Source organism: Rattus norvegicus, chromosome 8 (genome assembly GCF_021556685.1).
Source record: "Rattus norvegicus strain SHRSP/BbbUtx chromosome 8, alternate assembly SHRSP_T2T, whole genome shotgun sequence".
NCBI classification, from domain to species: domain Eukaryota; kingdom Metazoa; phylum Chordata; class Mammalia; order Rodentia; family Muridae; genus Rattus; species Rattus norvegicus.
In genome coordinates, this window is record NC_141541.1 from 53,741,580 (window position 1) to 53,765,469 (window position 23,890).

The 23,890-nt window shown below is 49.0% G+C and overlaps 1 protein-coding gene across 3 annotated transcripts in view; it reads left to right on the plus strand.

The window, feature by feature from the left end:
* Positions 1-22,738, plus strand: part of Dscaml1 (DS cell adhesion molecule-like 1) — a 316,941-nt gene extending 294,203 nt beyond the window's left edge. The window contains exons 20-34 of one of the 3 annotated variants that reach the window (XR_015626613.1): positions 2,948-3,087; positions 10,425-10,578; positions 12,069-12,186; positions 12,519-12,682; positions 12,937-13,035; positions 13,577-13,765; positions 14,392-14,679; positions 15,994-16,149; positions 18,724-18,754; positions 18,960-19,078; positions 19,333-19,485; positions 20,391-20,585; positions 21,048-21,080; positions 21,190-21,359; positions 21,708-22,738. Coding sequence is in view for 2 of the 3 variants with exons in the window: in NM_001108141.1 (NP_001101611.1) it covers positions 2,948-3,087; positions 10,425-10,578; positions 12,069-12,186; positions 12,519-12,682; positions 12,937-13,035; positions 13,577-13,765; positions 14,392-14,679; positions 15,994-16,149; positions 18,724-18,754; positions 18,960-19,078; positions 19,333-19,485; positions 20,391-20,585; positions 21,048-21,359; positions 21,708-22,183 (2,594 nt within the window). In the remaining variant the exon portion in view is untranslated. 3 annotated transcript variants of the gene reach the window in all.
* Positions 22,739-23,890: the final 1,152 nt, after the last annotated feature.

The window sequence follows — 23,890 nt, forward strand, 5'->3', positions numbered from 1 at the left end:
ATACCTGCCCTGGAGAAATATTCAAAGGTATTACTGCTCAGCTAGAAAGAGAAGGATCCCAGATGGAAACTCAGTGATGCAGCCAGCAAAGCAAAGCAATTAAATGGGGAACATATGGGTCAGTCTAGATTAATACTGACTGTATAAAATGGCCGTAATGATGATGTATGCACAGAAAAGTACTCAACAGTGGCGTACAAACCGGGAGAGAGCGTATGAAATCCTCGATGTCTTTGCATTGTCTAAGAAGAAAAGTACCAATTGATATTGATCTTTGGTAGATCGAAGACTCACTTAGTGGTCGGGTGTGGTGCTCCATGCCTGTTAACCCAGCCCTTGGGAGGCTGGAAGAGAAAGAACCTAAGTCTTAAGCTAGTGTGGGTTACAGAGTCCTTATCTCAATGTTTTATATTTGAAAAACCGCTGAAAATAAGTCAGGCTAATAGGAAATGCTATATTATTTATATAAATGCAAATATATATTATATATAAAGAAATTCATATATACAGAATTTCTCGTATATATACATATATGCATATATATATGAGTACTTTGTGTATGTATGTGCACTATGCGTGTTTCTAGTGACAGGGAAGTCAAAAGAGGGCATTGGATCACCTGGAACTGAGTTCTGGAGGTTGGAAGACACCTTTGATGCTAGGTATTGAGCCTTGGTCCTCTGTAAGAGCAACAAGTGCTCTAAACCACTGAGCTAGTTCTCCAGGCCCGAGAAGGATCATTTCCAAAATACTCAATTCAAAAGAAGTCACAAAAGCAAAGAAAAAGGAAACCTAAGAAGTGAGACAAGTAGGAAACACTTATAAGAGGGTAAGTTTAAACACAAATGTACCAGTTATTGGTTAAAGGTAAACAGAGTAACTTCTCCAATTAGAAGGCAAGGTCGATCAAGCTAAAAAAAAAACCCAAATGCATACTGTACAGAAGACATGAGGATGTATGAAAGGGGGATGGAAAGACGGCTTACTGGGTAAAATGCTTGCCAAGCAAGGCTAAAGACTTAGTCTTGAATCCCCAGACCCCATGTAAAATAGTTCATCCATAAACCCAGAACTCCCATGATAAGATGGAGAAGCCCCAGAATTTCCTAACCTCCTATCCTGGCATACACTCCAGTGAAAGAACAAAAGAAACCCTGCTTTAATCTAGGAGAAAGGTGAGGATGGACACATGCCATATGGCATATGGGCATGTGCACACACACAAGATAGTGCACAGAGGTGAGTTTGAAATGAAATGATAGAAAAGTAAAAAGTATAGCATGCCACCTCTCTGAGACTAGAATATTAATATCAGACCCAGGAAACAAAAGAAGGGCATGTGGTTACAAGACTCCTTCTTCTAGGCAGAGAAACAAGCATGATGGGACATATTTGTAGTCCTAGCACCTGGAAGGCAGAGGCAGGAGGATCATGAATTGAAAGCCAACTGGTGAAATCTGATCTCAAAAAATCAGATAGATAAGTAGAAGATAGATAGATAGATAGATAGATAGATAGATAGATAGATAGATAGATAGATAGATGGATGGATGGATGGATGGATGGATGGATGGATGGATGGATGGACGGACGAACGGATGGATGGATGGATAGACAGACAGACAGACAGATAGATATTGTAGATGGATAGATGACAGGTAAATATATACATGCATGCATGCATACATACATACATGCATGCATACATACATGATAGTAAATAGGTGATAGATAGATGGTAGATAGACGATGATATAGAAGTAGACAGAAAAAATAGACAAATGCATAATTGTGAATTTAACGCACGTCTTCCAATAACTGGGAGAAAGTGTGCAAAGACACACAACCTCACTTACCCCAGAGTCATCCATACACTTTTTGCACCTCACAACCACAGCAGTTCCTGACAACAGGATACTGCAGCCAAGAAGGAGGACAAGGCCAAGGATGCCTCTCAGCCTCTAGGTTCTGCTTCTGGATGGGTGCTGCTCCTGAAGAGCATCGCTTTGATTGGTCCCGAATCACTGACCACTTCCTTTGGAGAAGGAATCACTGTGGCTCACATGCTGAGAGCTGGCAGAGAGAAGGCAAAAAGCCGTGACTCTCGCCATCTACTGAGAGTCTTCCGTGCAGTACCAATGTTCTGGGTGCTTTATTTTACTTAGCATTAATTCTCACCAAACCCTTCAGTGGGATTCTCATCTCCACGTGGATGGAGTCACTGAGGCTGGGGGAGGCACGGTAAAGATTAAATAGGGTACAATTACTACCCCCAAAGGAACATAAAAATAGCAGGGATGGGAAGAGAAGAGAGCAACAGAGTGGAGAGAGAAAGGTGGGAAGTGTGGCTGAGACAGAAAGGTGCCATTCTCCCAGGGAGAGCCCTGAGCCTCCAGTCACTCTGGGCAGGCTCAGAGAAGAGGCATGGCCACCCCGAGTCTGTACGAGCCTCTGGGGTGGATTTCTTAGTTCACTTGCCAGATACAGTTCCCTGCAAACAGAAAAGACCAGCACATAAGACAATATACCCTGGGCACACAGCAAAAGCAGTTCCTGGTCCCAGCCTAGAGGAACTCACAGGCCTAAAAGGGCAAAGTAAGCAGTATCTGTGGGGTGGGGTGCCCCACGAGGGTCTGCCACTAGTCAGGGCACTGGGTGCAAGGACTAAGGTCAGAGGAAACAGATGCATTTGTCCTGTGTCCATTCCCCTCTGGCCAAACACTTGTGAAGCTGGCCCCTTTGCCAGCCTCCACCTCAGAGCCTGTCACATCCCCTCATGATCGCCTTGCCCTCCTGCCTGTAGGCCATGTTCACCCCTTCTTCTCTAGCCCAAAGCTCTGGGCCCGCCCTAAGAGGCTCCCTAAGACTTACTCACTCTCCCTTCCACCACTGTTTCCCAGGAATGAACTCTCTTCTCTTAAACTGACCAAATCTTCTCTCTACTCAGTTCCAGGCCCCCCTGCTGGCATCAAAGCTGTCCCTTCATCAGCTAGCAGTGTGGTCGTGTCCTGGTTGCCCCCAACCAAGCCCAATGGGGTGATCCGAAAATACACCATCTTTTGTTCCAGCCCTGGGTCCGGCCAGCCGGTAAGTGGTGAGGGGGACAAGGGAGCAAGTCTTTTAGGGGACAACACATCAGTCAAACTGTGGAACTTAACTGTGCTTTTCTGTGACTCATAGTTTGGAATGGTTGCTGGGCAAGATGGCTCACTACGGGGGTTGGGGATTTAGCTCAGTGGTAGAGCGCTTGCCTAGGAAGCGCAAGGCCCTGGGTTCGGTCCCCAGCTCCGAAAAAAAGAACCAAAAAAAAAAAAAAAGATGGCTCACTAGGAGAAGGTGCTGTTAAGCATGAGGACCTGAGTCTAAGGCCTAGGACCCACACATTAGGAGATAACCTACATCTGCAATATGTTTTTTTTGACACCACACACACACACACACACACACACACACACACACACACCCCACGATATGTATGTGCCTCTCCCAAATAAGTAAATAAATTTAATAAAAAATACTTTTTAAGTATGGGTACTGGTTACCCCAAAATGGATGAAACCTTGTGTGCTAACCATCGTGGGCCAGGCATCTGCTGTAGAATCGGCAAGCTTGTCACAGCTTTGGAGCCCCTCTAGAACCATATGAGTCACAGCCAAGCAGACAGAGAAAGAAAAGCCACTTAGCTCTGCTCTTCCAACCTGCTGACCCCAAGCACTCCCATGGCTGGTCCAGGGACGCCGGGAGTACGTGAGCTTTCATTATAGTCTTCCAGGTTTGGAGGCAAACGCTGGGCCTCTACCACAGATGACTGCCACAATATAGAGCCAAGCAAGGAGGATGGGTGGGAACAGGATAAGGGTAAGGGCATCTCTGACCAGGACCTGGACTTCAATGGGGGTGAGAGCCTAAGAGTCTTCAGTATATTCCCTGATCCGGGGAGATGGGTACCCCCGGGCAGAGGTACAAGCACCAAAGTCAGACTTCTCCTGGGAGTTCAGAGAGAAGAGAGAGAGGATGGGGCAGGCAAAGCGTTGCATATGCCCACAGCCCATAATATGCTTTCTTCTCCTCTCCTTTTCTGATACCCAGCTAAGTGTCTTCTCTGCAGCACATCTATCCCTGGGACAGGAGCAGGGGGAAACCCCTGCCCTTGGCAGCTCCAGTGGTTAGGATCAGCCTGTGAGAACATCTTGGGGGTTTAGGGGAAGTGCATCAGGCTTAGGGCTGGGGAAGGAGCAGGAGGAAGTGTTGCCCTCGATGATGGCAGCTCACCATCAGCCACAGATCTGCATGACTCTGGGCCAGGAATGCTGCCTGTAGCTGCTGGGCCACTGTCACCCCTCCCTCCTCGGATTTCCTGAACCACCCTTCTGGAGTGAGCACCTCGGCTCCTCAACATGGAGTCCAGGAGTCTCTTCCCAGAGAGCAAGCCCACTGTTTCATAAGCGTCCTCACTGTCTTCATGGGCACTGCCACATGCAACATAATGCTGGCAGCATGCCCACATGGTGGCTCTCAGATGGGACATTAGAGCACCCCTAAAGACCCTCCGATGCGTCTCCATTACCACCTTGTCTCCCTCCACTCTCCCAACTGCACGGCTTAGATGAATGCTGCCTCTCTCAGCCTTCAGTGTGGGTGGAGCCCTGCTATAAACCTGGTTCCTATCACTCAGTACTGCTTTGTGTCAGTGACGTCCATCAATGGTAGGGGGCATGGGAAGAGCTCATTCTCGCTCTTTGCTTTGGCTTTGGAGTACATATGTGCGTGTATTCCTGTGTTTCTGCATGGTGCCATCCACTGACACCCTAGGTGGGGGCTTGGGGTGTGTGGTCTTCTCTTGGAACTTATCACGCTTTTTTCAGAGTGGGAATCTGGGAGAGGACTTTCTAGGGCATGAGTTCTGCAGATGATACAGGAGAACACTATGCTTCTGCTGGTGTTATGCCAGCTGTGCACACATACACACACATATGCACACACACACACACACACACACACACATGTGCACACTTGGGGGCCGAGTCTGGTTGCTCTGCATTAGCATAGACCCTTGGGATTGGCCGATTAATATTTTCAACTTGTCCTCTTTCCTCCCCCGCTTCTCCCCTGCCCCTTTTCTCTCAGTTCCCACAACACCAAACTGTCCATCATCCTTTTCCTACCATGCCTTTGCTTTTGTTGAGTCCTACTGGGACCTATTTCTCCATCACCTAACTGTCTGTGGACATTAACTGTTGGCACAGCTGACTGCATTGGTCTCAGAGGCCCCAGAGATGGCGAGAGCACTGTCTTTTCATCTCTGGATTCCAAGCTGTGGGACACTTATCAAGAATATCAGAGTCACTGGCGCATGTTTGATGGTTGAATATCTAACACCTGGCCACTATTACAAAGTCCTAGACATGTGACGTGTTCCCTTTCATAGCTGATAGGAGAAGGTAGCCATACTCTAGTTTGGCCTTTACAGTCATTTCCGCCTCTCATAATAAAGTCTTCCTAAGGGACCAGTCCATGGAGGCCTCCTGATTAACTCAGGCTAAGGGAGTGTCCAGTGATTGGTTGGGATCCTGTCCCAGGTGTCAGTGGTTTCTGGTCCCCATCCCCTCTCCTACTGCTAAGGACGCTGAGACCGTGTCAGTCAGCTTTCTGTTACTACGAAACATACCTGAGCGAGTCACTTATGAGGAAGAGAGGTCTGTGGTGACTCACGGCCTTGCAGGTTCCAGCCATGAGCAGTTGACCCCATGGCCTGCCTCTATGCCATCGGTGAGGCGGCTCTCACCATGGCAGGGAGTAAGTTGTGGGAAGAAAGATGCTTGCAGCTGGGAGGGAAACAAAGGACATTCATCACAGCCTACATAGCAAGACCTGCCTGAAGGTCGAGAGAGAGCAGGGGGAGGACATCCCACCCATGACGTAATCCCTCCAACTGGGTCCCACCTCTTAAAAGTCCCGCAGGCTTTCAATAATAGCACCACAGGCTGCAAACCAACTCCTTAAAATGTGGGACATTCAAGATCCCAAATGTAACAGAGACCCTGTCCCAGCCTCTTTGTGTGCTGAGCGTAGAAGAACCCCCTCTTTCAGGAGAGACTTCCATGGGAGTGTATCACAGTCTATACAGAGCGATGAGAACTTCAGTTCAACTACATGGGGAGATTGGGAACTGAGGGGAGGGAGACAGGCTGAGCTCAGCGAGGTATGGGGGAGAAATACAGTCTCCATTAGTGGCGGTATTGCCAGTCATTTGTAAGAAGTCTGATCTGGTGCTAGGGATGGTAGCATACTCACATGCAAGAAATGTGAAACCATGGTGTACATGCAGGCTTAGAAGCAGGTGGCTAAGAGACTGGGGTGCTCATACACACTGGCGTATGCATCTGAACATGCTCACACAGATGCATGGCTCACGGTGAATGACTGGGGGGCAGCCAAAGCTGCATCAGACAGGGTGAAACCCTACCTCAGTAGAGTGGCCGTGTTTCTCTTTTACCAAAAAAAAAAAAAAGCCAGGGCCAACAAAATGGCTCAGTGGGTAAAGGTGATTGCCACCAAGTCTGATGAGTAGAGTTCAGTCCCCCAGAAACCACATGGTGGGGAGAGCCAACTTCTACAAGTTGTCCACTGACCTCCGCATGTGCACACATGCATTCACACACTAAATAGATAAATATATAAAGTAAACAAGTAAATAATAGGGCTGGAGAGATGCCCCATTGGGCAAAAAGGCTTGCCATGAGAGCCTGACAACTTGAACCACAGTAGAGGGACAGAAGAATTTCCTGAATGCTGTACACACACACACACACACACACACACACACACATAAATAAGTGCTATAAGAAACTCAAGTGCATAAAAAGGCAAAAGGCAAAGTTTTATTAATATGTTCTCTCCCTAATAAACAGCCCTCCTCCTGTAGCCTGGGCTGACCTCGAACTCCCTTTTAGCTCAAGAAGGCTTTGAACCTCTGACCTCCCTGCCTCCACCACCCAAATGCCAAAACCACAGGCATGTACCACACAACACCAGGCCTAACTTTCTAGTCATTAATCTGCACAGAGATTATGGAATTGGGGTGGGGCTTTTTACATAATATCAAAATAGAAGTTTACATATTATATCTTTTTCATATACGAGTTTCAACTTATGAAGGTTCTTTTCTGTATTCTTTTCTGGTTGTCATGGGATTTTGTTGTGGTTGTCATTGAGGGCTTTTGTTGTAGGTTTTGGTTTGGTTTGTTTTTCAAAACAAGATGTCACATATCCCAGGCTCTAAGGATGTCTTCGAGCCTTTAACCCCAGCACTTGGCAGGCAGAGGCAGGCAGATCTCTGAGTTCAAGGCCAGCCTGGTCTACAAAGCAAGTTCCAGAACAGCCATGGCTACACTCTACCTTGAAAAAAGTTAATAACTTTTGATCCCTCTGACTTCCAAGTTCTGAGATGACAAGCATGGCACACACACACACGCACTCAAGTGCACACACACAGACACACACACACACACACACACACACACTTAGCACAGTGCTAGGCATTAAACCAAGACTTTGTGCACACTAGTCAAGCAGTCTACTGATTGAGCTAAGTTACATCTCCAGTCCACCAGATGTTCAAAACACAGTCTTGAGTGGCACAACCTTTTCTACAAGGCCTCCCTCCTTCCTATAAGTATCACTTCACTTTCACCCTTGTAAATAATACTCCTGTGAACCTTCTTCACAAAGACCCATGGACATATGTCGGTATCTCCAGGTCACAGAAGCATTCATGCTTTCAAGTCTATCTCCGGCAGCATGAAGGCATATGTGTGTGCCCATGGAGCACCCAGGTTTCTGAATATATACTGATTTCAGATTTGCATTTCATTTTTGCAACTTGGGTTTTATTTTTAATAGTTGTCTTACTTTAAATTTTCCTTCTTAGATTACTCACTGGGTTGTTTGTTTGCAAATGCTTATTGGTTGTGTTTTCTTTGAGTCCCTTTCAATTCTTATGTTCACCCTTGCTATTAGGGTTGCTTGCACTTTGCTTATTGATTTGTAAATGCTCTTTCCATATTAAGGACAACAACCACGTTCTATTGTATAAATTGCAAGTAGCTGCAAATTCATGCCTTTTAATTTGTGTTGATGTGTGATAATTTTTTGAGAACTTAAATTTATTAATCATTTTTTGTTTTTTGCCCCTATGATTAGAAAGACATAATTGTTGCCTATTGAGGTTTGGCTTTTTTTTGTCATAGTTTGCTTTTTTCTGTAATTTTGTATTCATTCACCAAAGTCTTATTTATGAGAAATGACAGTTTGGAGTATGTAGGGAGTCCAGATTAAAATCTAGACTCTTGGTAAAATGCCGCTATATCTCTGGATATGGAGGTTCAGTACCTGCAGTCCTAGCTCAGGGGAGGAAGGAAGCTCACCATCAGTTTGAGGAGCTGAAGGCAGGCAGATCCCCAGGCTCCAGGACAAGCCAGCCTGGGCTAATGGTGAAGCACAGGACCCAGTGAGAAAGGCCATCTCAAAAAGAAACAAAACAATGTGAACAGCTTCTGAGAAAAAAATACCAAAATATTGGCCTCTGACCCACCCACACACTCACATACTCCCACGCAAACACATGCGCATACACACAGATATACAGATGTGTACACAGAGATACTCAAATGTGCACACAAAAAAAAAAACAAACGATCTTCAAAGGAAAGACATACTTCTGCTCTGGGTAAACACAAATGTATTCTCAAGTCCACACATGCACTTAACATCTATCCACACATACATGTATACACATGCACACACAGACACAGACACAGACACACACACACACACACACACACACACACACAGAGAGAGAGAGAGAGAGAGAGAGAGAGAGAGAGAGAGAGAGAGAATGAGCACAGAAAACTGTACTCCGATTTTCGAATAATTGTGCACTCCTTGCCTCAGGGTGACTCAGAGTCACAGCCCAGAAGAGGCAAGGTTGTATGATCCCAAATTTGCAAAAGAACTAAGCTCCCCGACTCCGGGAGTGGGGGGAGGGATGCTCAGGCCACATGGGTTACACACCTGGGAAGGACAGCAAAGCATCAAAACCATTGCACTGCCCTAGAGTCATGGTATGAACTCAGCAGTCCCCAGATACCCTAGCTTAAAAGGGCTCAGAGTGGCTCTGCACCTGTCCCCAACAGGAATTGTGCACAAGATTAGACACAGCATCACTCCCCCACCCCACCCCAAGAAGGGAGGAGGAACGGTGTCAAGATACCTGTGCACATTGTAAGGGTGTGTGAGCCTTCTCTCAATATTTCCCTGCAGACAACCTGAGGCCACAAAGAGGACTTTCTTTTTTCCTGTTACAAGTCCTCGGGTCCTTCTGCTCTCCCACCGGCCATGGAGAATGTCCCTCAGTGACATCCATCTCTCCCGCACATGTGTGCATCCGCACAGTCATGTGCAGGAGAGCCTGTGTGCAAGATCTCACGACGGCAGAGATAACTAATTACCAGCTCCCTCTGGCCTCAGGGCCCCCATCTGTTCCAGGAACTGTTTCCCCCCTTCCTTGGACTTGCGCCCTGATCTCAGAGGGGCCCTAGTGCTCTCCTCTCCCCCACTCCCTGCGGCTGGCCAAAAAATAAAATAAAATGAAAATCAGCCCCATCCGGCCGATGCCAGGGAAGAGGCTGACAGGAGGTCTACAAACTAGCGCTTTATCAAAAGCGCCTTCTCAAATTCATTTCAATATCTGAGCCTCTGGTTTCCAAGGCAACATAATCTTTTCATCAAAGCAACTGGTAAAACCACTGGGATCTGATATTGTTTTGTTGGCAACTTGTCAAAACTGTCATTTGGTTTAAAAAAATGTTATAGATTTATGTAACCTACAAATATATATGGTGGACCATACCACTAATAATCACTAATGAAGTACTGCCCAGTAAAGCTCTCCCTGCTGCCTCTCTACCCCTTCCTGAGAAGGAAAGAGTGTAATTAGGTGGCAGGGAAGGGAGGTGACTAAGCAGGGGACAGGCTGGAGGGCTGGCTACAGCTCTAACAAGGCAAAGGCAGTCATTTGGTTTCTCCACAGAACCTCTCTCTTTGCATGTGGTCTTCCTGGGACCCCGAGTCCCTCGTTCTCCTTTCTCTGACTGCCTCTCACCATTTGCTCAGAATACCCATACGTGTTGGCCTGTAGCCACAGCCCCTAGAGCCTATATCACCGAGATGGGTACCAAGGTTGGCCAACCAATACTGCAGGACTGGCTCCATCAGCTCCTGAGGCCGAGCCCAGCACAGAGCTGTACGCTGTTCTCAGGCTGAGAAAGAACGTGCTGGACCGATCCTGCCCAAGGCACCGAAGACAATGGCAGGCGAGGGGCCAAGGCTTCTGTTTCATGGCATGACTTTGTCTCTGCCCACAGGCTCCCAGCGAGTACGAGACCAGTCCTGAACAGCTCTTCTACAGGATCGCCCATCTGAACCGGGGCCAGCAGTACTTGCTATGGGTGGCTGCGGTCACCTCTGCAGGCCGGGGGAACAGCAGCGAGAAGGTCACCATCGAGCCTGCTGGCAAGGGTGAGAAGCCTGTGCCTGGGGTCTGATAGCAGTGTCCAGAAGCTCATTTGCAGAATTCTGGCTCGTCCCAAATAGGTGCTGTGTCCTCCCTGATACCTATGAGTTTGGCCGCGAGGAGTTGGCCACTAGTCTCCCTTCTGCATCCAAAGAATAAGCCTCTGCTGCCCCCTGACTCTGGGAGAGTCACACAACAGGCTACGATCAGCCTCACTGGCTGTGCTGTTAACTCTCCTCTGACTTGAGAGTCCCCTTCAGCCCCCATCCACAGCAGAGCCTTGATCTTAGCACTCAACTCCTGAAAGAGGGGCACCTCAGGATATGGGGTACACTGATGCTTCCATGGGGCCTTTGGGACTCCAGAGAGAGCCTCGTGCTGCAACCAGAAAGGGCAGGCAGAAGGTTCTCTCTGGCAATGCTCCTATCCACCAGCAAGCTCAGGATCAAGACCTTCTCGGGACGGGCCTCACCCATCCCTGGTCTAGTCATGAGGGATTCCCCATAGGTATTCCCAATCTTTTAAGAGAATGATAGCTCTGAGGCCCTTAGCCATACCCAGGATCAGCCACAGAATGGAACAATGGCCTATTGTCTATCTTGGCCAACAGTGAACTTCAAATCTTCCAGTGTCTCTAGCCTCTAGGCCCTTCCTCCTGCCCCTTCCCCTCTCTGGCCAATCCCGAGCTCACCTGACTCTCCCAGGCCTGGCTTGCCTTGGGAAGAGAGAAGCCACCCTGTTGGCCACAGGGACAGAGCCAGCAAGCATCCACTAGAGGGTCCATGGTAAGCAGGGGCTCACACTTGCAGTCTTCCATCCAGCTGCATGGCCTGGCCATCCTAGACAGTTGAGATGTGCTGTGTTGACCCCTGTAGCTCTGACTCAGAGCTCCTTGCACATCACTGTCTCTGTATCCTCACCTCCCTTCTTCCTTCTCGGGATACCACCTACCCTTTCTCCAGATCTCACATCCTTCAGAAGCAAAGGAGCCTAGAGCCTGCCCGCTTCCCAGGACAAGGTCCTAGAACCTGAGAGCTCTTGGCAGAAAGTCTGTGCTCTGCCCCTGTGGGCATTAAATACAATCTACTCCTACACAAACAGAGCTATCCTGTGAGGTAGAACACTTGAACTACTGCACCTCTGCCGTGCTTACACAAATTCACACAAATTCATACTTACACACATGTACACACAGCCTCTCCTACCCAACTTGCCCTTCTCCTTGTGCGCCTTGCCCCTACTAGAACACCATCACTCCTAGACGGCATGAAATCCTGGGAGACCTCATCACCCACTATCTTCTTCAAAACCAGCAGAACTCACGTCCCCCCAGTCCTTGTCCCCATTTTGTCACAGGACCACCTCCACCAAAGCAGCCAGTTTACCCAAAAGTCTCCCCTGACTTGCACTGTAAATGCTGGGAGCCCTGTGAATGGGGCTAGGGGGAAGGTAAAGGGTAAAAGGCAGTCTGGCCCTCATGTTCTCCTCTCTATAGCCCCAGCAAAGATCATCTCCTTTGGAGGCACTGTAACGACACCCTGGTTGAAAGATGTCCGACTGCCTTGCAACTCCGTGGGAGACCCAGCCCCGGCTGTGAAGTGGACCAAGGACAGGTATGTGGAAGGCCTGGAGGAGTGGTATGGATCCTGGGAGAGAAGTAGCTGCTTGGCCCTCACTCTGCCCTGTGGTGGTCCTATAGGGCATAGGACACTGCTTACAGTAGTTTCCAAACCACTACTTCCCCTCCCCCAACCATAACTTTCTTCCTGTGTGGACGAAATGACAGAAGCTCACCGGAAAACCCTGGGAAATACAGAACAAAATCCAAGAGCCTAACATCCCCTGCAAGCCTCCCCCAGCCTTCCTTCCATTTGCCCTTGACTGTGGGGGTGGGGCAGGACTAGGGAGGGTGTGTCATAACCCATGCCACCTCCTGGTCTGACAGTGAAGACTCAGCCATCCCCGTGTCTTTGGATGGACACCGGCTCATCCACACAAACGGTACACTGCTGCTTCGCGCTGTGAAGGCTGAAGACTCCGGCTATTACACCTGCACAGCAACCAACACCGGTGGCTTTGACACCATCATCGTCAACCTTCTGGTACAAGGTGAGACTCTGCAAAGCAGGTAGTTTGAGTGCTGAAAGGGACAGGAATCCCGACCTGTTAAAGAGACCGAATGACAGAGAAAGTCAACCCTGGGCATTGGGGGTGGGGGTGGGGGGAGACCTTGGTGGAAATGAGGTGGGAAAGGGAGAGGAGGCATGAGGGATGGGAAGGGATGGGGAAGACCAAAGACCGGTACCTTCCTGATGGGACGCTCCATACCTTTTCCACTGAGAGCTGGTGGCTTTCCCTTGCAGTTCCCCCAGACCAGCCCCGTCTCACTGTCTCCAAAACCTCCGCCTCTTCCATCACCCTGACCTGGATTCCAGGGGACAATGGGGGCAGCTCCATCAGAGGTAAGAAGGGGAGGGAATTATTCACCTGTTTCTAGTACTTGGTCCCATAATCCCTGAGAATCTGAAGGGTGGTTGAGACTTTGAGGCATTCAAGCACATGGAAAGTGCGCCTACTCCCTCCATCTGTGGTAGAACGGATCTAATGTGCTTTTCTCTCCGAACCTTGGTTTCCCAGTCTTTCACAGCAGGCAAACATGACATCAGTGCCTCGGGTCTATGTGACTCGGCAAAGATTGTTGTAAGAATGCAGCTCGGGGTTCATTAAAACTGTACTTCCAAAAAGCTCTTCCCAAGTGGGGACACTGCTGGTCAGGGACTCCTCACCCCTCCTAAAAGAGTGTCTTAAGCCTCCCAGTTCTCTAAACCTAATGCTCGAGCTATGGAGAGACTCAGGCTCAGCCAGCATTACAGCGGACGGCCTCCAGCTTTGAATCTCATTTGCATACGCCCATGTCTATGACCTCTGCTGGAGTCCAGGCTGGGTTTCTCCTGTCTTGCCCTTCTCTGCTTTGCCCACTTGAGTCAACACCCCCTCCTGCAGGCTTCGTGCTACAGTACTCTGTGGATAACAGCGAGGAGTGGAAGGATGTGTTCATCAGTTCCAGTGAGCGCTCCTTCAAGCTAGACAGCCTCAAGTGTGGCACGTGGTACAAGGTGAAGCTGGCGGCCAAGAACAGTGTGGGCTCTGGGCGCATCAGCGAGATCATCGAGGCCAAGACCCATGGGCGGGGTGAGGCCCGGTCGGGGGTGGCAACAAAGAGCAGGGCCCCGGGTGGGAGGTGGGTGGGTGAGAAGCATGACGTCAGTGGGAACAGACACATGAATATCATGGGGAAAGGGGAGCCAAGTGCTTAGAGGACTAGAGGGGAGGGGATTCAGCCTTGGTCCCATCACTAAAGCATCTCGGGATACGCTCATCACCAAGCAAAACTGATCTGGAGGTGGCTACTATGCATGGTCACCTGAGTTCAATTCCCTTCACCACAAAACTTTAATCCTGGCACTTAGAGGAGGAAACAAGGGAATCAAAAAATTCAAGGTCATCTTTGGCTGCATAGAGAGTTAGAGGCCAGTCTGATCTAGGACCTTTATAAAAATTAATTAACTAACTAATTAACTAAAAGGTCCTAACTACAAGGGGGGGGTCATAGGGTTGGCACCCTTCCTTTCTTCCATCGTTCACCCCTCACTGCTGAGGACCTACTGTAGGGCCTTTTCTCCTCTTGCCCCTCCACTCCTGGGGCACCCCTGCTATAGTCCCAACTGCCCCAGGAAAAGCCTACTGGGATAGATGAAAGACCCCTTCCTTCCTTCTAGGGTCCCCTAACATCTCTCTTCCCCCTTCCAATCCCCCAGAACCTTCCTTCAGCAAAGACCAACACCTCTTCACCCACATCAACTCTACACATGCTCGGCTTAACCTGCAGGGCTGGAACAATGGGGGCTGCCCCATCACAGCCATTGTCCTGGAGTACCGGCCCAAGGGGACCTGGGCCTGGCAGGGCGTCCGAGCCAACAGTTCCACAGAGGTGTTTCTGACAGAACTTCGAGAGGCTACCTGGTATGAGCTCCGCATGAGGGCTTGCAACAGTGCCGGCTGTGGCAATGAGACCGCCCAGTTTGCCACCCTGGACTACGATGGCAGTGAGTTGGAGAGGATGGGATGGGACAGCCCCCAGCTATCTAAAGAAAAGGACAAATAGAAGCAGACAGGAATAAACCCAGGGTAGAGGTCTAAGGAACAAGACAGAGGGGCCATCGATTGGTAGCAAGTGGCTAAGTGGGAGGATTTACTGGTGGCCAGTCTTGACAGGCAGGTGAAAGTCTTTGAACAAAATGCAATTCTTACTGTGCATTGCTTCAGAGAGAGGAAGAGGGAGGGGTAAGCCGAGATGGAACTGAGGTCCTGCCCCCTGACAACTCAGCTAGCTGAGTGTAGTAGTCAAGATAAACGGCCTGTTTCACAGTAACAGATACTTAGAGCCTGGTGGCCCACACAGGGGACCAAACCCAGGGCTTTGCTCTAGCTAAGAAAAAAAATTATCATTTCTTGTTCCAACTAATCATATGACCCTAATTTAACTGAAAGGAAGTCTGGGAAATATAGCCAGAACATGAATATTTGGTGAGCACCTAACTGGTGTCTACTTCATAGAGATGCTACACACACACGCACATACACACACACACACACACACACACACACACGAGAGAGAGAGAAAGAGAGAGACAGACAGACAGACAGACAGACAGAGAGAGAGAGAGAGAGAGAGAGAGAGAGAGAGAGAGTGTTAAAGCTAAGCTAAGCTTAGGGTCCAATTGTCATAAGCTAAATTAAGTCTACCTACATACTTAGGAAACAGTCTCAGGAGATAGACCTCAACAAGAAAGTCTTCATGTAGAAGATGATTCTTAAACACAGCCTGGAAACAGGCAAGGATCGGGGTTTGGCAGAGGTTTATATTGGTAGAGTCTATCTTTGCCTTCCTGTAGACTCCAGAGACAGAAAATGCTGCATGCGGAGGGAGTAACAAGGACAGCGTGGGGGGAGGGGGACAAAGGAGTTAGTCTCCATCGGGGGAAGAGATTGCAGGATCCCCTACATGACTTCTCCTTGCTTTGTTCCTCCCATGCCCAGCCAGATGTGGGAATGTAATCCCATCAATCCCCCACTCTAGGATTAAACATAAAACCTGACCAGGCAGAAAAAATAACCCTGAGATCAGGACAATTCTAAAACAGAACCAGAAAGTCATTAATACAGCATAAAAGCTGTGTAACTGCTCATGGCTGTCCTGGTAGACCCAACATTTAGGGGAGCAGAGGGGAGGGTTACAGCTCTGGACTGGGAAGTGGGGGGTTGGAGACCAAGGACAACAGAAGTCATCAGCAGGTTTCCCAACCTGTGGAACTCTGCTCATAGCATCCTCTGATTCTCTTCTCTGCCCCCCAATCCAGGCACCATCCCCCCCATCAAGTCTGCTCAAGGAGAAGGAGATGATGTGAAGAAGTTGTTCACCATCGGCTGTCCAGTCATCCTGGCCACCCTCGGGGTGGCGCTGCTCTTTGTTGTAAGAAAGAAGAGGAAGGAGAAACGGCTGAAGAGGCTCCGAGGTAGGGGACTTTTCTACCAGCTTTCAGAGAGGGTGGTGACTCCCAACCACAAAACCTCCAGGGCAAGAGACAGAGCCTGTGTCCCCTGGAAGGAATAGCTGCCATTCAAACCTTCATAAGTCTCCTTAGTTATGCATAGTTTCTCCTCTGTGTCCCCAGGATTTTGTGCCTGCACCAACTAGGGCTGACATTTATACAGGTCCACAACTGGTAAAGCCATATTGATTATAACATATGCAAATAATTCCACATTCATTGGCAAATATATCTCCCTAGGGCCCTGTTCAATTCCTGGCCAGGAAGTTCCCATGTTGGTCAAATGTGGGATAATTTTAATATCTCCCCCTTTCAACATTGAACACCATAGTCTGGCGTGAATGACTCGCATGTTCCTTGACAGACCCAGAACCTTCTAATTACTTCATGTTTGCTTACTCAATATTTAGAGTCTGATGCAGAATAGATACTGTTGAAGGATAGAGATGCAGAGATGAAGAAGGGGCAAGCCATGTAATTACAGAGCTCACAATTTAATGTGAGAGACCAGGGGGCGGTAATAACACAGAAGAGGGGATTGCTAACCTCTCCATGGTATTCAGGACTAGAGAGGATAGAAGAATGGATCATTGGGTGAATACCTGGATAAGTGAGTGCTTCGATAGTTGGATGATGATTGGACATTTAAATGGATGATTGGCTATGTGTTTGATAGTATAAATACAAGAATGGATAGATGAATGGTTTGGTAAAGGTTTGGATACATAAATGGTTGAGTGGGTAAGTGGATGGGAACATGGATATCTTGATGGATAACAGGTAACAATTTGATGCATGATATAGCCATCCATATATGTTGTTAGAAGAATAGTGGGATAGTGGAGGATTATAAGGATGGGTGGATGGGTGGTTACATAGTGGTGTGGATGGTTGGATGTATAAGTCAATGGTTGGCTATTGAATGCATTGTTACCCAGTGAGTCAATGTGGAGTGTTGTTTGGGTAGGTGATTAAATAGTTAAATGGGAGGCCTGGGGATATAGATCAGTTGGAAGTGCTTGCCTAGCATGCATGTACCCTAGGGTTTGATCCTCAACACCGCATAAACTAGGCATGACGGTATATACCCGTAAACCTAGAACTTGGGATGTTAATGTGGAAGAACCAGAAGTTTGAGATTACCCTCGATACAAAGGGAATTCAAGTTTGGAATTCACAAGAACGTTTCAAAAAAAATAGTTGGATACACTGATATTTGGATCAGTGGATGGTTGGATAGATGGATAGATGAGTGGATGGATGGATGATGGGTGGGTGGATAGATGGATAGATGAGTGGATGGATGGATGATGGGTGGGTGGATAGATGGATAGATGAGTGGATGGATGGATGATGGGTGGGTGGATAGATGGATGGATGGATAGATGGATGGATGGGTGGGTGGGTGCATAGATGGATGGATGATGGGTGGATGGATGGATGGATAGATGGATGGATGGATGGATGGATGATGGGTGGATGGATGGATAGATGGATGGATGATGGATGGATAGATGGATGGATAGATGGATGGATGGATGGATGGATGAATAGATGGATAGATAGATGGATGGGTGGGTGGATGGATAGATGGATGGATAGATGGATGGATGGATGATGATGGATGGATGATGATGGATGGATGGATGATGGATATTTTGATGTGTGGGTGAGTGGTTGGCTGGACATTTAAGTAGGTGAGTGGGTGGATGCAGCCATAGGATGATCTCCAGTCTGACAGTTCACTCTCAGCTTCAGGGCTTTAACACATTAGATAGACTCTTTGCCTCCCGTCCCAGTATCATCACCAAAGCGTCCCAGTGAGGTTCAAGACTCCCTTGAGATAGGTCTAGCATGAACCCTCAAATCCATTCATGGACTTTGGGGCACAGGTACCCTAGAGCAGCAGTTCTCAACCTGAGGACCATGACCCCTTTGGGGGTCACGTATCGGATATTTACATCACAATACATAACAGTATCAAAATTACGTCTATAAAGTGGCAAGGACATAATTTTACAGTTGGGGTCACCACAATATGAAACTGTATTAGAGGGTCGCAGCGTTAGGACATTTGAGAACCTCTACTCTAGAGGAAAGATGTAAAGTCTCTGGGCTGGTGTGAGAGCTCAGTCATCCAGCGCTTCTCACTAACCACCTCAGTCCCATCCGACTCTCTCCCCTTTTCTCAAGGGAAAGCTCAGGATCCTTCATTTATGTCTGTTTCCAGCATGCCATAGCATCTTGTTAAGTTACAGCTGGTTCATGAAATAGACAGAGCACTGGGGATGTCCCTTCTGCTTTGGGATGAGCTCTCTGTTAGGAGGACAAAAGAAACAACCAAGGCAAAAGCAGCAGACCTAAGGCAACAGCAAACTGGAAACCGTGAAACCTTACCATTGCTGTTCTGTGGACCTTGTCTTGCTCCTTCCACTCTTTAGACCAATGCCATTTTAGACAGTGTCACCACTTCATCCATGTGGCTTTTCCTGCTCAAACTGCATTCTCACCCTGCTACCTCTCTCTACTGTCTTGCAGATGCAAAGAGTTTGGCAGAAATGCTGATAAGGTAGGGCTCACTTAGCTGCTTTCTCTTTGCTCCCCTTCCCCCTTCTCCCCCTTCTCCTCCTTCCCTTCCTCCTCCTTCTCCCCCTGCTCCCCTATACTGGAGCCACCCAACGGGGTGTCGACCATTTCTCTCTTTGATCTGCAGAGCCCCTTACCCCGACTCTCTTTGGCTCCTGAGCCAACCACTTCATTTCCTTCTTCCACAGCAAGAACAACCGAAGCTTTGACACTCCTGTGAAAGGGCCACCCCAGGGTCCACGGCTCCACATTGACATCCCGAGGGTTCAGCTGCTCATTGAGGACAAGGAGGGCATCAAGCAGCTGGGTGAGTGACCTGTTCTAGGTGAGCTTCCCCAGGCCACTATCTGTAGAGGACAATGGCAAGCCCCTGGGCTGTGCCCAGAATCTAGCTACAGCACCCCTCACTTAGCAACCCTGGAATTCACTACAGCTCTTCTCAAGGGCCAACTTTCCCCTTCTTCCAATAGAGAGAGCTTCTGGTCTCTCTGAAACTCAGCATTGGATAAAGACATATAAATATTTGAGGAGGACATCAGGTGATTATCTTTCTCCCTCTAGGAGATGACAAGGCCACCATTCCTGTAACCGATGCTGAGTTCAGTCAAGCTGTCAACCCACAGAGCTTCTGTACTGGTGTCTCTTTGCATCATCCTGCCCTTATCCAGAGCACGGGACCCCTCATCGACATGTCAGACATCCGGCCAGGAACCAGTATGCATTGATGCCAACAAGTTGGGGAGGGTTTTTTTTTAACTCTGCATGGAATGGAGTTAATTTTAATTTTTTTTTAAAAGAAGGAAGGGAAGGAGTGAGGGGGAGTAGGTGGACTGGAGAGCTTCCCTAGTCACTAAAGCACATCTGCAAAAGCTTGGTGGCTTTGGCAGACATACACATCTGGAATACCAGCTCTGATGATCTGGGTGGAGGCACATCCCTAGAGCTCACTGCCAGCCTAGCCAAATTGATGAGCTCCAGTTTTAGTGAGGGACCCTATCTCAAAAGCCCAGGCAGTTAGAAGACAACAGACATAAACCTCTGACTTCTACACATGAACACACCCGAAAACATTCATTTTTGAAACGAGAGAGAGAGAGAGAGAGAGAGAGAGAGAGAGAGAGAGAGAGAGAGAGAGAGAAAATACAATGGAAAGGGACAGATCTGGAGTCTAGAGTCTGGAGACCTTGACCACAGACATTCTAGTTATAAATGACCTTGGGCGTTGCTAACCCTACCTCAGTCTCTCAGTTACCTTACTTAGAAATTTTGGTCAAGGGTTGGGTCTTCATGCTCTCCAAGGGCTTTCTGTGGCAAACAGTGACTTCAGACATCAAGGACATAGGCGGTGACAGTTATAAGACAGCAGAACAGAGCATCCTATTCTTCCCCACATGGAAGGAATCTTGTGGGGGAGGGGGTCAGGATGCCACCTACCTCCTACAGTTTTTCTGCCATTTTTCTGTGGAGCAAATCACACAGTCAGGAAAGCTGCATAGCCAACATTCCCCGGGGGGAGCCTGTGACCATTTCTGCCTCCACTCTTGCTCCCCACTGCTCTTTGTGCTCATGGCCACTTGGCCATGGCTGGAGGGTGCTATCTCTTGCCTCCCTCTGTGTAGATCCAGTATCCAGGAAGAACGTGAAATCAGCCCACAGCACCCGGAACCGGTACTCAAGCCAGTGGACCTTGACCAAGTGCCAGGCCTCCACCCCTGCCCGAACCCTCACCTCCGACTGGCGCACTGTGGGTTCCCAGCATGGTGTCACTGTCACTGAGAGCGACAGCTACAGTGCCAGTCTATCCCAAGACACAGGTGTGCTAGAGACCTGCCTGTATCCCATCCGCCCTGCCCCAGGTCCCCTCGTTGATGGTTCACCTCGTTTTCTTCCAGTTCCTTTCTAACCAGCCTGTTGTCCAACATCCATACTACTTTCCTGCCCAGCTAGCCACTGATGCTGTGTGGCTGGGGTTGGGAAGGGGACATTTGACTTTGCTTGGTCAAGGATTTTATTTTGATCTCCCAGAGGGCGAAAAAAATAGAAAAAATCGTGGTGCACCAGACATTTGTTAAAGAAAGCTGATATTTCAGGGGTTGGTTGCTTGTTTTCGAGGCTGGAAAATATTCTGTTCTTCTCTAGATCTCACCATATGACACCATTACCGCCCTCCCCCGGGAGAACAGCATCTTTAAGCCGGTTGTCCTCATGGCCAGGCGTTCAAATGACTTAGAGATAGTACCACTCCCACCCCATAACCTTCTCTCCTCTGTCTCCAGACAAAGGGAGAAACAGCATGGTATCCACTGAGAGTGCTTCCTCCACCTATGAGGAGCTGGCCCGGGCCTATGAGCACGCCAAGCTGGAGGAGCAGCTGCAGCACGCCAAGTTTGAAATCACAGAGTGCTTCATCTCGGACAGCTCCTCGGACCAGATGACCACGGGCACCAACGAGAACGCCGACAGCATGACATCTATGAGTACACCCTCAGAGCCTGGCATCTGCCGCTTCACTGCCTCTCCACCCAAGCCGCAGGATGCTGACAGGGGCAAGAACGTGGCTGTGCCCATCCCTCACCGAGCCAACAAGAGTGAGTGCTCTGCCCGCATCCTCTGCTCTGCCCCCGTCCTCCCCCAGCACCACGGTTCTATCAAGATCTTATCCTGCCTGCCCACCCCGGTTCCCTCACAATAATGCAAGACCTAGGACTTGAAAGCATCTCAGAAACACGTTCTGGCTTAACCTCTTCACATTTCTGTGGTTTAAAACAACTCACTTCCCCTCTCTGAACTGATTTCATACTTGTACGATAATCTCTTCTGTGACTGACACATGGGAGGGGCTCATTACATAGTGGTCATCTCCTTAATGCTGAGGGTAGACAGGGATTGAATGAGTGTGTTTCTGGTTCTGATATCCTCTGCCTCTGTGATTTCAGGTGACTACTGTAACCTGCCACTGTATACCAAGTCAGAGGCCTTCTTCCGAAAGGCAGATGGGCGGGAGCCCTGCCCTGTGGTCCCACCCCGAGAGGCCTCCATGAGGAACCTGACTCGAGCCTACCATACCCAGGCCCGGCACCTCACTCTGGACCCTGCCAGCAAGCCCTTGGGCCTCCCCCATCCAGGGGCCACCGCTGCCACCGCCACGGCCACCTTACCTCAGAGGACTCTGGCCATGCCGGCACCCCCAGCTGGCACGGCACCCCCAGCACCTGGCCCTACTCCCAGTGAGCCCTCTGCTCCTCCTAGTGCTGCCCCTCCGGCCCCCAGCACTGAACCTCCACGGGCCGGAGGCCCACACACCAAAATGGGGGGCTCCAGGGACTCACTACTCGAAATGAGCACCCCAGGGGTGGGGCGTTCTCAGAAACAGGGGGCTGGAGCCTATTCCAAATCCTACACCCTGGTGTAGGACGGCTGACATCCGGAGAAGGGCTCCACACTGGGACCTCTGCACCTCCAGCCCTCACACACCAACGTGGCTGAATTATTTATATTAAGTTCACAGACAAAAAAAAAAAAAAAAAAAAGACGTCGTCAAAAAGAAATCCCCAGTCATGAACACTTGTACATAGAACTCTTTTGTACAAATGAAACTATTTTCTTCTTCTCCATGAAGCCAGGGCACAAAACAAGTCAAATCCTCCACCCCACGAAATATGCGTGGAGAGATATATACATATATAGGTAGAGTGGGACACAGCGACAATCTATATATCTATATATTTCTCTCACCTTCTTTTGAGACAGAGGCACAAAGACAGCAATTTTTCTGCCCTCCTCACACCCCCCCTCCCAACTAGGTGATTTTGACAAAGACCAAAATCCCAGCTCAGAGACACTGCATGCGATTTTACTGTTCCAAGAAAACCGGGAGTTGCTTCAATTTGCAGATGCTTATGTGCTAATACCTTTTTCTATGAAAAAAAGACCCAGCGCCGTGTGCAATAAAGGTTATGTTTCTACATGGTGGCTTTTTTCCCATCTGGCGAGGGCCAGTGGGGAGGGTGGAGAGACCTCTGTACAAGGCTCCGGCTTTGACTCCACGCTGGAAACTCTTCTACAGGCTTTCAGTTAGCCAGGGTGCAGCCATTGAGCAATGTCTTTTGTTCTCAGATCTGTGCTGGGTTCTAAGAGTCGACCAGCTCCGTGGCTTTGAGCAAGTACCTAAACCCCTCCGAGCCAGTCTTCTTGTCTGCAGGTGGAAGGAGTGTATAGCCCGTGCCATGAGGCAACCTCAGCTAGGGTGTGCTAGAAAGCCCAGAGCTGGCAGTGGGAGGCCCCTGGCTTCTCTTTCAAGAGAGCCCGGGCAGCTTAAGGGAGTGAGGGCAGCTGCTGCGTGAACCACAGACACGGTTACATGAAAAGTACAAATAAGTATACATTGTATACTTCTTGGGGATTCCCACCCGCACCCAAAGCTCTGGGCTGAGGTAGAGCACAGTGTGGTCACAGGGAGGGGAGATATCACCAGAGGTCAGATTGTGAAAAGGGCTCAAAGACAGGGGAAACGAACGAAGCATATCCAGGAGAATCAGACCAGAGAGTCAAAGGTGCCACGCCAGCTTTGAGGGAATCAGCAACTCAAAAACCAGGGAGAAAGACAAGAATTGTATGAAATAGAGGGTTTGGCTGTACCGTAGCCATAAAGGTTTGGGGCAGCAATGGAGAAGGAACAGCGGTGCAGGGGAGGCCAGCAGCAGATCAGAAGCCCGCATGCTCCTATGCTGTCAACCACCCTGGGAAGACAGGGTTATGGATCTGGAAGGAAGATGGGTCTGAGACTTGCTCTCTCTGAAGATGACAGAGGACTGAGGTAGAGACCAACAGGTAACACAGAGGGAGAAGGAGGAGCGTGCAGCGTGGAGGTGGGTCATACCAAGCATCCTGGGCCACAGGGAGACCCTACCTGGGAAATGCAGGATGTCCAGAAATTAATATGAACAACCATATTAACAGGTAAAGGAAGGAATAAAGACTTTGGAGTGAGTACTAAGTTCATGGGCCCATTTCAGCCCCACACCCAGAACAGACCCCAGAGGACTGACAATGTGGTTGAAAACCAAGGCCCTGGTGCCAGCTCAGAACCTGACACCTCCCGTGGCTTTGTGCACCATCT